The sequence below is a fragment of the Zootermopsis nevadensis genome, unplaced genomic scaffold (assembly GCF_977971745.1).
Source record: "Zootermopsis nevadensis isolate Lab colony 2312 unplaced genomic scaffold, Znev_1.0 Znev_ptg000001l, whole genome shotgun sequence".
Classification (NCBI taxonomy): Eukaryota; Metazoa; Arthropoda; class Insecta; order Blattodea; family Termopsidae; genus Zootermopsis; species Zootermopsis nevadensis.
The window spans coordinates 1,719,494-1,734,704 of NW_028259133.1; the positions used below are offsets into that span (position 1 = coordinate 1,719,494).

A 15,211-nucleotide genomic window follows, 5' to 3' on the forward strand; every position below is an offset into this window, starting at 1 on the left:
GGTGGTTAGCATGAAAGATACAGGACATTTTGGCTTAATCTGACATCATAGCATTGCAGCCATTTCAAGATTCTTCCTTCCGAGTTCATATCACAGATCCTGTGGGAGTGTTTTATATGTTTTACATTACAGTCTGTAATATTATCACTGTTGATGACTGAATAGTTTTGAGATGAAACATAAGAGTAAGAAAGTCCAGTGATGGAACCACCATAGCAAACTTCACCTTATGAAAGAGACACAGCTAGCATCCAAATGTGTGTTTTAACAAATAATCAAGACAGAAGACAGGTCCAACGTAACAGTTCAGTGTACTGAAACACACTATCATCAAAATCCCTAAGACCAGGGGTCGTCAACCTGGTCCCTACCGCCCACTAGTGGGCGATTCAAGCTTTCATGGTGGGCGGTGGGGTTTCTTGTCTGTTGTTACAAATTTTGTTCTTCCTCCATATATTGAATACATTGCTAACAACTTCGTGAGTTTGACTTTTTAAAATATGCTTTTGCAATTTACTTTTGAATTCCATCTCTAAACTTTGAATATAGATAATAATTCACCGGACACTTCTTGAAGTATATTCGTGGATGAGGGAGCAACGAATGAGCTCCATAGCCAAAGGCACGAGTTTAGTGCGCATAACGAGGGTGGGGCTTACCACCGGCCATCACTGTCCTCTTTCATGGTGGTGGGCAGTACGTGCAGCACCGGTGGGTGGTAAGGAAATTTTACCATCAACAAAGATACAAAAGTTGGTGGTAGGTATAAAAAGGTTGATGACCCCTGCTTTAGACTCATCTAGTTATAGGATATATCTTGTAAAACATAGCAATAAATTAATCTACTATTTATTGTTCTCTGTATGCTCCTTAAAACTGCCATAGCTCCACAGCAGTTGGAAACAGGACCAATGCAGTAACATTTTGTGTTCAAAACTGCCTCTTGAATCACCCCACCCTCCCAACCCCCTAATGTATGACATACCAGCTATGGAACATATAATATATACTCAGAAAAATATAATTTTTGTGTACAAACTGAGAGCATTTACTTTCATGTATTTATTATTTTTAAATGTAGATACTTTAAACGCATGAATACAAACAATGTTTTGTTTCAAGCTCTTTATTTACAGATGAACTGCATAAAAACTGTCAAACATAAGTTTTCTGGAAGACAAGGTGACAAGTTATGACAACCAAAGACCAGTACGTTAAATGTGCAAACCTTTACCCAGTTATAAGTAAATGAGCTCAACGGTGAGGGATGTTTGTGGCGCACTTGAAAAACTGAAAGAAATCTCTCACATCAGTTATAATGATTCCAGGAAGTGTGTTATGTTCAAGTAATATTGTTCTTAAAATTAAATTTCACTTTGATTTTCCCTGGATATATCCTAACAAAAATCTGGGCATGTAAGAACTACCACAATCTCTGCCTCAGCATGAGTTCCTTTACATAAAATTGTAACTATTATGCACCAAATGGAATGTTTGCAAAATAATCTTTTGGTTGGTAGTAATTGTATAAAAAAACAGTTCATGTGATGGTTACATTTGGTAAGACATCTAGGTGGCAAAGACATTGTAGAAATATGTCATCTATAACATACTCTTAACAATATTTCTCTTATTTAAACAACAACAAAGATGGAAATAAATGATCAATATAAAAATGTTGGCATTGTTTTATATCGAGTGTAAAGTATTACATTCCGTCACATACAGAGTGACCACATCATTTCTCAAAAGTCACTGTGCAAAAGCTTTCTAGTAATGTTGTTGAAATTAACAGCCAAAAAATTCTGAACACATTTTTATTCATCACTGTCTGCAGTTAAAGATTCTTGGTGTGATACATTTCACAGAATGGATCTGAATTGTTACAGTGTCTTTATAATGCCATCGTAGAAAGGCCCAACACATAAATTTCATGTTAAAATGTGTCATTAAGGAATTCTTTTAAGTAAGACTTGAGGTTCTCACAGCGGTGAGTATGAAGATATCCGTCTTCTGGGTTATTGCGCTGTGTAGTCTGTCGATCAGGGCCCTGATGACGGAGGCAGTATGACCTCTGAAACGTTGGTTAACATCGACCAGACTACACAGCGCAATAACCCAGAAGACGGATATCTTTGAATTCTTTTAAGTTGGGGAAATCCCATTAAAACATTTTTAATCAACGAGATTCTTCTCCAATTGAAATCTGGGATATATGGGTAGACTATAACTTGATCACATTTAGTGTATTAAACTTCAGTTCTATTCAACACTTGAGGCAACTGACATTATCACATTCACTGTCAGCAATTCATTTCAGGCTTTACTTAAAATATCAGGAATTAGAGCACAAATGTATAAGTGTGTGGCATGCTAAATCAGGGGTTTAAGTTGCAGGCAGTATTAAAGCCTATCCAAGAAATGAAAACTTCCATTTTGGCAGAGCACGTCTTAACACGGCTAATAAACCAAAATGTACAAGAAATAAGCATCTCGATTTTTATGCCTATATTTTAATACATAGTAAAGTAAATCAAAATCTCCAGGTTAATGAAGCATATCAGAGGACACAAGACAATGAAGACAAAATTATGTTCATGACGAATATCAATGCTCAAAACTTTAAATCCAGTGGTATGTAACTGTACGTGCCATCTGCTTTTAGGGTCAATAACTGCATTTGTCCCACAGTACGTAATTTAGGTTTCATTTGGTTATCAAAGTAAACAGCAATTGTTTCTTACACAGGACCAACTTGTCTTTGTAATGGAGACATGTTGTGGTATAGACTAAATTTATTAATAATATTCATACAGGATTCAGGATCAAAGGTTAAAAAAAATTACCATAATAATGTTAACTGAAATTTTCTTAACTCATTGACTGTAGTATGTCAAATTTTAATTTCCACTATAGAAAACAGCAGATTACTATACTGTAAAGAAATGTGAACATTTATACTTTTTTTTTTTTACATAAATGCTTCCATTAAGATGCCTGATGTAGAAACGTTCACCACGAAAGCTGCATGGTGTGCAGTGCAAAGGCCATTCTTCAGGTACGCTGTGTATCCCTCTATAGAAATTTCAGTCTCAGTATTTGTTGATGCCAAATAGCCTCACCCGATGAAACTGTGGTAGCTTCGGTAGAACTACTAACACCATGGAAACAAAATTAACTATGAAGTGGCCTGTAGCATATCTTGTGTAGAAGCTCGTCAGAAGGAAACTGAAAAGAAAGATTCACTTGCACTCACAAGTTATAAAATATAAATACCCACCATGTTCAAGAGTCCAGGGTGTGATGCTGTTCTCTCTCTCTCTCTCTCCCCCCCCCCCCCCCCCCCAAGTGCCTACATGGCATAAACTGGGAGAGGTAATGATATACTTTTCATCACTAATAGTTACCCATGGTTACAAACATTATTTAATATAACACTATCATGCCTCCAGCATAAAATACATTTCCACTTTTCATTCCTCCTGAAATTAAAACAGTTACTTACAGTATAATAGGAACGACTGTTAAAAATTTCCGAGTTGCTGTAAACTGTTGTCCATAATCTATCTGTTCCCAGTGAGTGAGTATTCTGCAGTCCCCTTGGTCTTGAGGAATCCAGGGTGCTCCTTTCAAGACATGTAGGAACACAAAGTGGCACTGCAAGCCAAACATGCAAATTGTTCTATTACATTGTGTGTACTGCATAAAATTACAAGCAGAGAGCATTAATATGGTGGCTTTTTATTAGGTAATTAAACTGAAATCATGAGTGTCTGGTGCTAATACATACAAGAAACAAGAACATATAAAATTTTAACAATACCTACTGCATTATGTATGAGGTTTGTCAGAGTCCACGCAAGTGGAACACTTAGTATTGGAACACTGAGTAAAATGAGATGAAGTGTCAATACTCCGAGTATGTAGCTTATCCACAACCCACGGCTCTGGAGCCAGGTTGTGTTTGGGTTGGATTCACCATGCCCACCGACCAACATTGCTTAAAATAAAATCAAAGGTCAACACTGGCACGTCATTTAATTATACCTGAAATTTGCATTTCTTTGCAATGATATGTACAGCCGAAACTTCAAGACCTACCCTCACACACTCAGTAAGTCGATATACTACTATGTAGTGAATGTATTATACTTTTATAGGAAATGGCTGTAAAATATATATATTTTAAATTACACAAAGTAAGCCCATAACAAGGTATCAAATATAAACATTGATGACATCAGCTGACTCTTCCTGCCCTTGAGCACCATCCAACACTGGCCGTGAATACGAAATACGGATGTTATTCTATGCTGATGACTTCGTGGGTATTTGTAGGCGTTTAGCTCATTTGTGTTTGTACTACTGAAAGGTGTCTAGTGAGGTATTTCATTGGGAAGTAAAATGGCCGGTCAGAAGTGTGCTGATTTGCCTGGCATTGTAAGATATTTTGATATTCTATCCTTTTTTGTTTTGCTATATGCTGTGTAGCCTAAAAAGTGATCTAATGTAAGTGCATGAGTGATTCTGTCATATATAAATGAGGTGGTATGCTTGTATTTAAATGTATACAGTCATAATGTGGGTGGGGTTGAACTATCTTCGTGGGTTATATAGATTTCTTGCTATTCTTCGATGCTCAGTATAATAGACATGGTCCATATATTTGATATGTTGAACGTGTAAGAATAAGCTTGAGAGTTTAACATGGTTTGCATTTTGAGTAATAATTCTACTACATTTGCATCAGTATGCTGATGAACTGATTTCGTTTCATTCGTTGTCTCGCGCTCCAGTTCATAAATTTAATTTTTATAGCAGCAGTTGATGCATTATTCTTATTTGATTTGTCACCGGCATAATAGTAATTTAATTGTAGAATTTGTTGAATAACTGGGGGGGGGGGGGGGGGTTAGATGGTTTATTTTGAATATTCTTAAGAGGTTGAAGTACATTGGTATATGGATTTTATGGTGTCTCAGTCCACATGAAACTGAAGTTTTATTGGTTGAGTGTACCTTGAGCATACCTTGAAAATTTGAACAAAATTAGCATAGTAATTAACTTAGATGTACTTGGACATACTTACATAACTATATATATAAGCATATAGTTTTGTTGTTATGTTGGCCACTGGGCTGTAACTGTGTGAACTTGTAGGTAAATACCAGTGTTTCAGAGAATCAAACCACTACATAATTTGAACTGTTATCCAGAACTGGAACTTGCTATGGCCAAGACTTGCACCACAACTATTACAAGCCACCTATAATGGTTCCTCACACACTAAGTAGTTTGCCCATGGTTATGTCTGTGTACAAATCCACATGGTGTCACAGCCCATATGACCAACATGAACATCTTTACCACCATGAGAACCTCAAATAATCACAGTATAAAACAGTCTTATTTTGTGCCTGGTACCTGTTCTTTTTCAGGCTTATGATCAACTTGATGTCTATGAGACAGCTGACTTACCAGAATCTGATCAGAATACTGACTTCTATGAGGTAACTAGCATAGTATGACTTATGAAAGTAGCATTCATGAAGAAATTAAGAGCAGATTTATTTCAGGGAAGACTTAGTAACATTCATTTTAGAATATTTTGTGTTCACGTCTGCTTTCAAGAAACACAAAGATAAAAATTTATAATATAGAACTATAATTGTACTTGTTTTTTTTTTTATGGCTGTGAAGTTTGGTCTTTCATACTTAAGTTATAAAGATGCACAAAGTACTGCAGAAATTGTCTTGGAACTTTGCTAAGTATCTAGACAGTATTAAATGTCTGACTTTATAGTTTCTATGCCTCCTTTATTTAAAATAGTCATATTTCAGTAACTGATTATGAAATGGCATTGCAACCAAAAGCATGTTTGAAATGTAACATCACAATACTTATTAGTATAAAACTTATTTTTGTGCATGTTTTACTGTTTTAAAAGGTAAAGATCAATTTGATCTATCATAATTATAAAAGTTTATTAAAAAGCAGATTATATGCAACAGGAAATGTTTCAGCTCTCATTTCTCTAAGCTTGCAACATGGCATGACAAGATAATGCACAGTTCGGAGTTTGTGGCACATTTGCAAGTTGTCACCTAGACCAGGCCTACAGATCTCAGTGTTTACAGCAGAACTTTGTGTTATGAGTAGGTATCATATTTAGAAGCAGCAGTACCACGGTGGTCTAGCGGTTAGAACGCTGGCCTTGTAATAACGGTGTCTCGGGTTCGATTCCCGGCGGTGCCCGAATTTATAACTTGTGTTGGGCAAGGCCGTGGTCTAGGCAACACGGAGTTTTCCTCCGTGGCATCCCAACAATTACTCCATTCACACACAGAAGAAGGCAATGGCAAACCACTTCTGGATCATCTGCCAAGAACGTATATGAACAGGTCCCAGTCCGAGAAAAGGATGGAAGGATCCTGTTCATATGGACCTGTCGTCAGACAGAACACTAAATAATAATAAAGACCTTTAGGTCATCTGTGCAATAGAATTTCATGAATAGTTGAACAACTCTTAACTTTGTGCAGTTTGTTAATTATGAAAAATTCCAGATATTTCCATCATAAAGCAAGAATAAACCCATATGCATGTAAATACAGTGTCTCCCATTGTTATAACAGCTCAGAATTGGTGGTCTGAAATTTGTCACTCGTTATAATGAATTCTTCTCATGCTACCAGCTGTGCCAGGTGGTTTAATGGAGAAAATACCAACATTTCGAGAGCCATCTTTGTTCTCGTCTTCAGATGGTTCCTGAAACATTGGTCTTCTCTTCATTAAATCACCTGACACGGCTGGTAGCACGAGAAGAATTCATTATACGTAGTCACTGTGAAAGTTTAGATCAGGGGTCGGCAAACTACGGCCCCGCCGCCTCTTTTTGTACGGCCCGCGAGCTAAGAACGGATTTTACATATTTAAATTCTTTGAAATTTCAAAGTATGTTCTATAACGAAACGGCCGAGTTGAGTAGTTGAGAGAAAGAATTCTATAAATGTCTTCCAAGCGATGAATACGGTCAATTGAGATCACATGCTCGAGGATTTATATCTGTATTTGGCAGCACCTACCTGTGTGAAAAGACATTTTCAAAGATGAAATATGTAAAATCTCAATACAGGTCAGCGTTAACGGATGAACATTTACAATCAAATTTGATGATAGGGAGTACTGAATTTAAACCTCACTTTGATGAGATGTTATCTCATAACAGGCAATTCCATTCTTCTCAGTAGTAGACCTGTATTTCAAACAATTGTAGTCTACTCATTATTATTATTACGTTACATTTTGTTCAATAAATTTGTTAAAACTTGGTTTTTTCTTGTTACATAAGTAGGCTTACCTATATAAGTATCCTCCAGTTTGCCTCTTGGCCCGCAGAGCCTAAAATATTTACTATTTGGCCCTTTAGAAGAGATGTTTGCCGACCCCTGGTTTAGATAATTATCACTATTTTATCTCTGATTTCTTTTTGTGCATTCTTGATTCTCAGGCTTCCAACATTTTGATTGATGTAGGTTATGTTTCTGGCATATTGACTGTATGCTGAGAACCAAGACTACACAATTAAATTAATCAATTTTGGGTATTTGATTTTCATAGGATTTGGGGTATATGAAGTTTTAATGGCTGTTATGAATTACAGTGTGGGGTGGAAAAATTGACAATTAATATAAATTTAATATGAAAGCCGTTGTTACTTTCATCATTTATATTAATTGGGAGAAGCCTATTTCATATATCTGTTCTTTGTTGTAGGAAGAATCTGACTCCATTGAACGCCTTCATATCAGTGCCAGTGAAGCATTCAACAGGTTCAAAGGAAAAACATTGGATGCTAAAGGAATTGACTTTTCTGATCGATTAAGTAAAAGATTGCGGACAGGATATGATGCCAGGTATATGGGATGAATGATTTCATCACGATTCCAAATGTCCTTAATTCCTCCCATATTGAGAATTATTATTTTTTTTATTATTAGTGTTCTGTCTGACGACAGGTCCGTTTACTCGGCAGATGATTCAGAAGTGGTTTGCCATTGCCTTCTTCTGTATGTAAATGATGATGAATGTGAAGTAATTGTTGGGATGCCACGGAGAAACCGGGGAAGCCCTGGAGGAAAACTCCGTGATACCTGGACCACGGCCTTGCCCAACACAAGTTATAAATTTGTACACCACCGGGAATCGAACCCGAGACCCCAGGATTACAAGGCCAGCGTTCTAACCGCTAGACCACCATTGCGGTCATATTGAGAATAGACAAAATTATTACGCTTTACTTTCCTGCACATGCCCTGTGGCAGTGTGCATGGAAATATGCATGAAAAGCAAATTTGCCCTGTACTGTTTTGAACTATTATTTTTTCTTTCTCTCATCCTCTTTTACCCATAGGTGTAAAGGTTTTTTATTTATTTGATTGATCTATTTGGACAATGGTAGGACTCCTTGGATGAGTGATCAGCCCGACACAAGGCCTCCGCCTATACAAACACAGAAAGACGCAGACAAACATCCATGCCTTGAGTGGGACTCGAACCCATGGTCCCAGCTGCCAGGCGCACGATATCCATGCCTCAGACCGCGTGGCCACTGCGGGCGGCATGAAGTATTATTAAAAGCAGTAAATTATTACAGTAATTGCTCGAACATGCCACTGTCTTCTTGTAGCGAGTTTAATTAGCAGTAATTTGCTACTATATTTGTTCTGAGTGGCCAAGTTCTTCTCTTAGGCAAGAAATTGAATGATGAGGACTGGATGAACCGTAAATGGGAGGAAACCTTAAATTGAGGAATGTTGACAGTTTCACTTTATACCAACTTCTCTGTGTGTCATGTTTCTAATAATTTTGGCACATGTTATTTCAGATCTGGAGATTGGGAGTTGGTTGGAAGTGGGGAGAAGGAAACCCCACTCCAAAAATATCAGAGACTTCAGTGTGAGATGAAGGAACTGGTGGAGGAAGTTGCACATTTGAAAGTGAGAAATTGATCTTTGTGCACATTTATGGGTCATGGGGTATTAGATAGATGTGTTTTTGTCCCAAGAGACTTTTTATTGTATTTCTCAAAAGCAGCTCATGAAAGTATGTTCATGATTGACTTAGGTTTTCACTCTGTAATTATATAAATTTCTTTACTTTCCACATTTTAAATTTGTGACAATTTATTATGTTGGTGTAAAACATTGTGAAATGGTTGTATACGTTTCAGAAGAAGATATTTTATGTCATATTTACTTGTGTATAACAGATTTTGAAATAAATAGGGTATAGGTAGTAAGAAAATAATTAAATTAAAAGATTACGTACTATGAGATGTCTGAAGATTAGGTGTGCGGATTTAGCATTTATTGTTACAGTTGGGATTTTATGATGAAATTGGCCCAGTGCAGTCATATTTCAAGGCAGTCTGATGATGATGATTCTTGGAAGAGTTTCTTTCAAAGCAACAAAAAATAAAAAAAAATTGTAATTATAAATATTTTACACATTCAGGTTGTCTGAATGCATTTTTGATTTGTCGGTTTTTGTACTCATAATAGAGTGACACTAAAAATATTAGGTGAAGAATACAAATTGCAAAATGACGTAATATTTTACTTGTTCCTCTTACTTACAACTCTAGCTTCAAGTCTGTTACACATCCTGTTCTTGATCAATGTTAGATTGAGATGACCAAGTTTCATATCATTTACTATAACTGGGATACTGGGAACGACCCGTTCTTCAAGTGCCTGAGCGCTGCGGGTCCCAACTTTTTGTTGGCCCGATCTATAGACATTCGGTAGGACTCCTTGGATGAGGGGTCGGCCCGTCGCAAGGCCTCTACCTGTACACAGGACAGCACAACACAGATAAACACGGACAAACATCCATGGCTTGAGTGGGATTCGAACCCACGGTCCAAGTGGCACAAGGCCCACGCCTCAGACCGCGCGGCCACTGCGGACCCCTCATTTACAATAACGGGAAAATCATAGTTTTATGTATTTCGACGAAAGTTTCTTATTAAAGAAAGTAATTTTTAAATTAGTAACTGGAAAATAAATTTAAAGGAACAAAGATCTGTGGTAGCAGTGCATTTTCAATCACATAGGTCTGGTTGGGTATTCATTATGTTTGTGTAATGTCCTTAGGACACGGTGAAAGATGAAAGAAACCTGGAAAGCATGTCATCTGTGCTGCTATGTAGTCAGGTAGAGGACGTGCAGAAGCGGCTGGCTGAACTGTGTCTTGAAGAGGCTCTGGGCTCTGAACTCATCACAAACTTAGCAGATCCTCAAGGATCCCAGCTCAGGTAGTGTGTCGTCATCAGCAGAGAGCACTGCTTATCGTGTGTTTGTAGATCTCATTAAAAAAACTAAAAAATAATGTTAGCTATGGCTTTTCACATGCCTCAGGTGAATAGTCAAACAAATAACTGTTACAATCACATGTTTTGTCTTGTTTTCTAAGCAGAAGATGTTCATGCAATGTAAATATTCTGGTAGTACTAAATTCAGTAGAGCCATTAAAATTTAAAATTGGGAAGTGTTAGAAAGAAACTGAAACATGTTTATGAAGTGGAGGGTCTGAGGATTTCATGACAGTGTGAGTTAAGATTGTGATCCGTTTTTCTGCACTTTGTTATATGTAGTAATTTTTATATTTATTTACCTAAGTTATAAAATGTCAAAGCCTTCAAAATCCTTTAATTGATCTCATTTTGAATCTTGTTTCCCTTCACCATGCTTCCCAAGTAGACAGATTTATCCGTTTCTTAAGCGTCTTTTCCATTTATTTTTATTTCAGCGTGGTTTCACTCATTTTCTCAAGAATATTAACATTGTTCTCTTTTTCTAGGTTTATTTCTAGTCCATATTCCCTGCTTACTTTTCCCATTGGCTTAGTCTTCTCACAATTTCACCACATATGATATCCTATATTTTTCTCTGATTTTTTTACAGTTTTAGTATTGATTGTAAAAAATTGAATATGTGAGATTTGGCTGGCTTCCAGCATTCATACAAAGTCTCATGAAAGAACAGTCAAGAGGTTGAAAAGGGGAGGCAGACACACACAGACAGACAGCATAGTGATCACATAAGCCTTCTTTTTTCCTTATTGAAGGAAAGTAGGCTGTTAAAATTATGTTACAGCAGCCTGCATAGTTCATAGTGCGCATTTGGTGTGCCAGAATTGTTTCTTGTACACGTATGCCAGTGATTGGGTTGAGGTGAAATAAGGCTAATTCAGAACCTGTGTCGCAGGAGGTTGTTTGCGCAGTTGGAAAGCTTCAAGCTAAGTGGTGTTCCATCTGACAAGCCAGGGAAGACAAAGACTGAACCTGGTGTAGCTGGACAGAGTGATACAGTGACATATGAACTCACCTATCGACCAGAGCAAGCACATCTCGTTCAAGTTTCTCGTGTCGCTGACTTAGAGCAGAGACTGCATAAGCTGGAGACCATATTAGGAGCGACTTCTGACAAAATGGTACAGTTACCATCATTGCAGTTCAGAATATCAAACTGTTGTCATAACCGTTCTGTGTGAAATATGGAAAATGTCGTACAACACCGCTTGTAGAACAATTGTTATTTGTCCTTACTCAACCCATGCCTCATATGATGAATGCGAGTGACACGAGTTGTGATTCCCAGGCACGTTTATCACTGGACACCCAGCACAAGAGTCTGGTAGAGGTTGCGCAGCAGTTGAGCGCAAAAGCGAACCTCTTAGATTCTGCACAGTTGGACCATATTGAGGGCAGACTTACTGCACTTGCCCAGAAGATGGACAGTATTAATGAGAAGACCGCAGCCACACCTGAGGACGCCGAAAGGAATCAGAAGGTACGTAGCAAAAGTGCTGAACATTCTGTAGTGCTTGTCAGCTGTTACAAGGGATCATAACGTGAGAACGAATAGTATTTGGAAGTATAAACGGATTTTCACTTCATGCCGTGTCATTTTGTGCTGAATCTGATGGTGCATCATTGGCGCTGTTATTTATTGTATTGCAGGTGAATGAATTATATGAATTGGTGAAGAAAACTGAAACATTGTCCCAGATTTTGCCTCAAACCTTGGATCGTTTGTTATCCCTAGAATCTCTGCATATACAAGGTAATGTATGCCCTTTCTTGTAATGCACCTACTGGCTGTATAATACCTGCTTAGACTAAGCAATACTTTCATCTCTCAGTCACATCCTGTCTGCAGATAATATTCTGAAGGTTATCTATTTTAGCAAACATTACAGTTGCCATCTTCAGATTGAATGTGTATTAGTTGGGCTTTGCTATAAGCCTTATATAGGGCCCGCTGTATTGTGGCGTGTGGGATGTGAAGAATCTGGCAGATTGGACGAACTGGCTGCTGCCTGATTCGTGATGAGCATGTGGTTGAGGACAAGAGGTGAAGAAAAGTTCTGTAAGGGGAGAGGTGATGAAAGGATTTCAGTGACTATGTGGGCAAGACAAGAAGTTATATGTTTTTCTTTCTTTCTCCATTTGGGAGTGGGGGAGGGGCATGAAGTTGGGAGACGTTATGAAGAATGGCTCTTTTCTGTCACGTCACAGGAGAAGTCTTTTCAGACCTCTTATCCTATCCATGCACCTGCTTAAATCCTTTTCATCACCTCCTTTCCTGATTCACACAGCCACTAAAACTTTTTGTCACCTCTTCTCACAATTTGTCTCTTAAAAAATTTTTCTTCACCTCTTTCCACAGTTACATGCTCATCACTACGCAGAAAACAGCCAGCTCTTCTGCTCTGCCAGTCACATTCATTACATCCCACCTGCCCTATATAATATTTCCAAAAATTCCTAACCAATGCACATTCAGTCTGAAGATGGCTACTGCAATGTTTGCCTAATCATTGGCTAATCTCCAATAACTGATGAAGCTCGTCCCCCAAAAGCTGAAGTTTTAGGATACAATAAGAGATATTTTATTCCCATTTCCACTCTGAATTTATAATCGCAGATTCAGGAATGATGAGGTGAATATGTACAGTAATTTCATGTTATAAACACAGTGTTTTGTTTTCATATGCTGGTTGTAGCTGTGGACTTCAAAAAATCTTTGACCCAGCTGGAAGCTCTGCAGCAACAGATCATAAGCAATCTACAGGTCAATGACACCGTTTTGAAAGATGTCCAAGGAAACTTCAGTCAGAACTTGGATACAATTAGAAATAATATAAGCAGATTGGAAGCTCGCATTGCTGTTCTGAACAAGAAATGAGTGCTAAAAAATGCTTTTATTGTTAATGGGTTTATTTAATAATAACAAAAATATATAATATGCTATATTCAAGCTATTTATAAACACATTAAAGTGGATGAGAACTGAAATTAATGTTGTGAGCTTTAGGTCTTTATGCAATATCAAGCAAATTTCATGGTGTGCAAATTTCAGGAAAGAAATGTACCATCATCACGTGTGCACTTCTTTTATTTTAGCAGGGACAGACAAATTCTTTTAGTTTATAATGATAAAGTTGTAAAATGTTTTAACATTTCTAATGCCTGCTTAATATGCACTCTTGAAAACATAGGAGGATGGAGATTGATCTGTGAAGCTAAGTCTTATTCCTGGTGTTCACACTGCATATGGCAGAATTAGTTTGAAAATGTTCTTGGTTATTTACAATGAAGTTCATTTATGAGAATATGTATTTACATGGAAGAGATATTAATCTCTTACACAGACTTCTGTATGAATTTCTAGGTTTGACATCAGCCCTTAATCTAAAAATTTTCTTTTGTAAAGTGAATATCTTTTTGTTGTTAGATGAGTTACCCAAACAATTATTCCATATAAGATTTGGGGTTTTCACAGCGGTGAGTATGAAGATTTCTGTCTTCTGGGTTGTTGCGCTGTGTAGTCTGGTCGATGTCAACCAACGTCATCAGGGCGATAAACATCGCCCTGATGACGGAGGCAGTATGACCTCTGAAACGTTGGTTAACATCGACCAGACTACACAGCGCAACAACCCAGAAGACAGAAATCTTCAATTATTCCATACTTCCATATAAAGTGAAAATAGGCAAAGTAAAGTTACTTGAGTGTTGCTGACATACAACATAGATATAACTGTGTAACATGTTCCAGTATGATTTGTCCAGTTAAGGTGGTTATGAATTTACAAACCCAGGAATTTTGTGTTTACTGACTTTTGTACATACTTTCCACTATAATCAATACTTAAAGCATGTTGTGGTGAGTTATGTGTTATAAATGTTATATTTATTTCATCTAGATTTAGAGTCGGCTTATTAGCAGTAAACCATTTACTCATATGAGAGAATTGTGATGTATGCCTGTGCTCAATTAATAACTTGATTATGCCTTTAATAAACTTATATTTTGTGTGATCTTAGCTGTGATGTGTGTTTGCCATTAATAAATGGATAATGATTGTAAGGTTTGTTTCAGTTCAGTTTCAACCTAGAGTTGAACTGACTGAACAACTTTACCAACACTACCGTCATTTATTCTCTTTCAGTGATATGTATAGTCTCTACTTACTTCAGTTTCTCATAGGAACTTTAGGTTGGTACCTGTAGTATTGGCTAGTTTTTAATAATAAGTCTGATTTTACTGAGGAATTCAGTCTGCATTTCAAGGATATCAGAAGATTGAGACATTAAACCTGTTGTTATTCACTTTCATTCTTGACACGTTAGTTCATCTGCAATACCAGATTTTCCTTTTTGTTTGCTTTGTGTGAAGTATGAGTGGGGAGTGAAATTGCATAGTAGTTAACCTTCTACAGACTGGACGATACAGGTGCGACACAAGATTTTTCCTCTATTTGCATCTAGACCAGTTGTGGGGCCCACCCAGCCTCCTAACTAATGGGTACTGGGTTCGTTCCCAGGGGTAAAGCAGGGCTGGGTTTTGATGCTGACCACTCTCTCCCATCCAGTGCTGAGGTCAGGAATGAGTAGGAGCTATACTACTCTCCCAACAAGGCGTATAGTGGGACAGCTTTACTTTACTTTCTATTACACATAAGACTACTTTCAAACAATTGAATGCTCTTTCAACCACAGGTAACCTACCTAACACTGTTTACAATTAACATGTGTGTTACGACCACAGATAATACCAATGTTATGACTTTGTTGATGGGGTATAGATCGCAGCACAAGCGTCCCAACAAATTGGAATTATTGTTTAATGATGTATTGGT

The 15,211-nt window shown here is 37.4% G+C and overlaps 3 protein-coding genes across 5 annotated transcripts in view; 2 read left to right on the plus strand and 1 right to left on the minus strand.

Annotated features, from left to right (window-relative positions):
• LOC110840133 (high affinity cationic amino acid transporter 1-like) overlaps window positions 1-1,680 on the plus strand; it is a 42,203-nt gene extending 40,523 nt beyond the window's left edge. Inside the window, exon 17 of one of the 2 annotated variants that reach the window (XR_015534633.1) lies at window positions 1,123-1,680. The gene's annotated coding sequence lies outside the window, so the exon portion shown is untranslated. The remainder of the gene's footprint in view (window positions 1-1,122) is intronic. The other variant, XR_015534632.1, reaches the window with a different exon arrangement.
• ORMDL (sphingolipid biosynthesis regulator orosomucoid 1-like) lies at window positions 1,048-4,243 on the minus strand. The gene is made up of 4 exons (XM_022085955.2): window positions 4,102-4,243; window positions 3,828-4,000; window positions 3,506-3,657; window positions 1,048-3,228 (listed from the first exon to the last, which is right to left on the minus strand). The coding sequence occupies exons 2-4, from the start codon at window positions 3,996-3,998 to the stop codon at window positions 3,093-3,095; spliced, it is 459 nt and encodes a 152-aa protein (XP_021941647.1). The 5' UTR covers window positions 3,999-4,000; window positions 4,102-4,243; the 3' UTR covers window positions 1,048-3,092.
• Window positions 4,244-4,302: 59 nt separating this feature from the next.
• DCTN2-p50 (dynactin subunit 2) lies at window positions 4,303-14,395 on the plus strand. 2 transcript variants are annotated; one of them, XM_022085914.2, is made up of 9 exons: window positions 4,303-4,440; window positions 5,439-5,510; window positions 7,778-7,917; window positions 8,889-9,000; window positions 10,159-10,319; window positions 11,272-11,497; window positions 11,665-11,856; window positions 12,027-12,129; window positions 13,073-14,395. In XM_022085914.2, the coding sequence occupies exons 1-9, from the start codon at window positions 4,405-4,407 to the stop codon at window positions 13,252-13,254; spliced, it is 1,224 nt and encodes a 407-aa protein (XP_021941606.1). In that variant the 5' UTR covers window positions 4,303-4,404; the 3' UTR covers window positions 13,255-14,395. The 2 variants fall into 2 exon arrangements, with proteins under 2 accessions (XP_021941606.1, XP_087203214.1); XM_087347088.1 differs by lacking the exon at window positions 7,778-7,917.
• The last annotated feature ends 816 nt before the right edge of the window (window positions 14,396-15,211 follow it).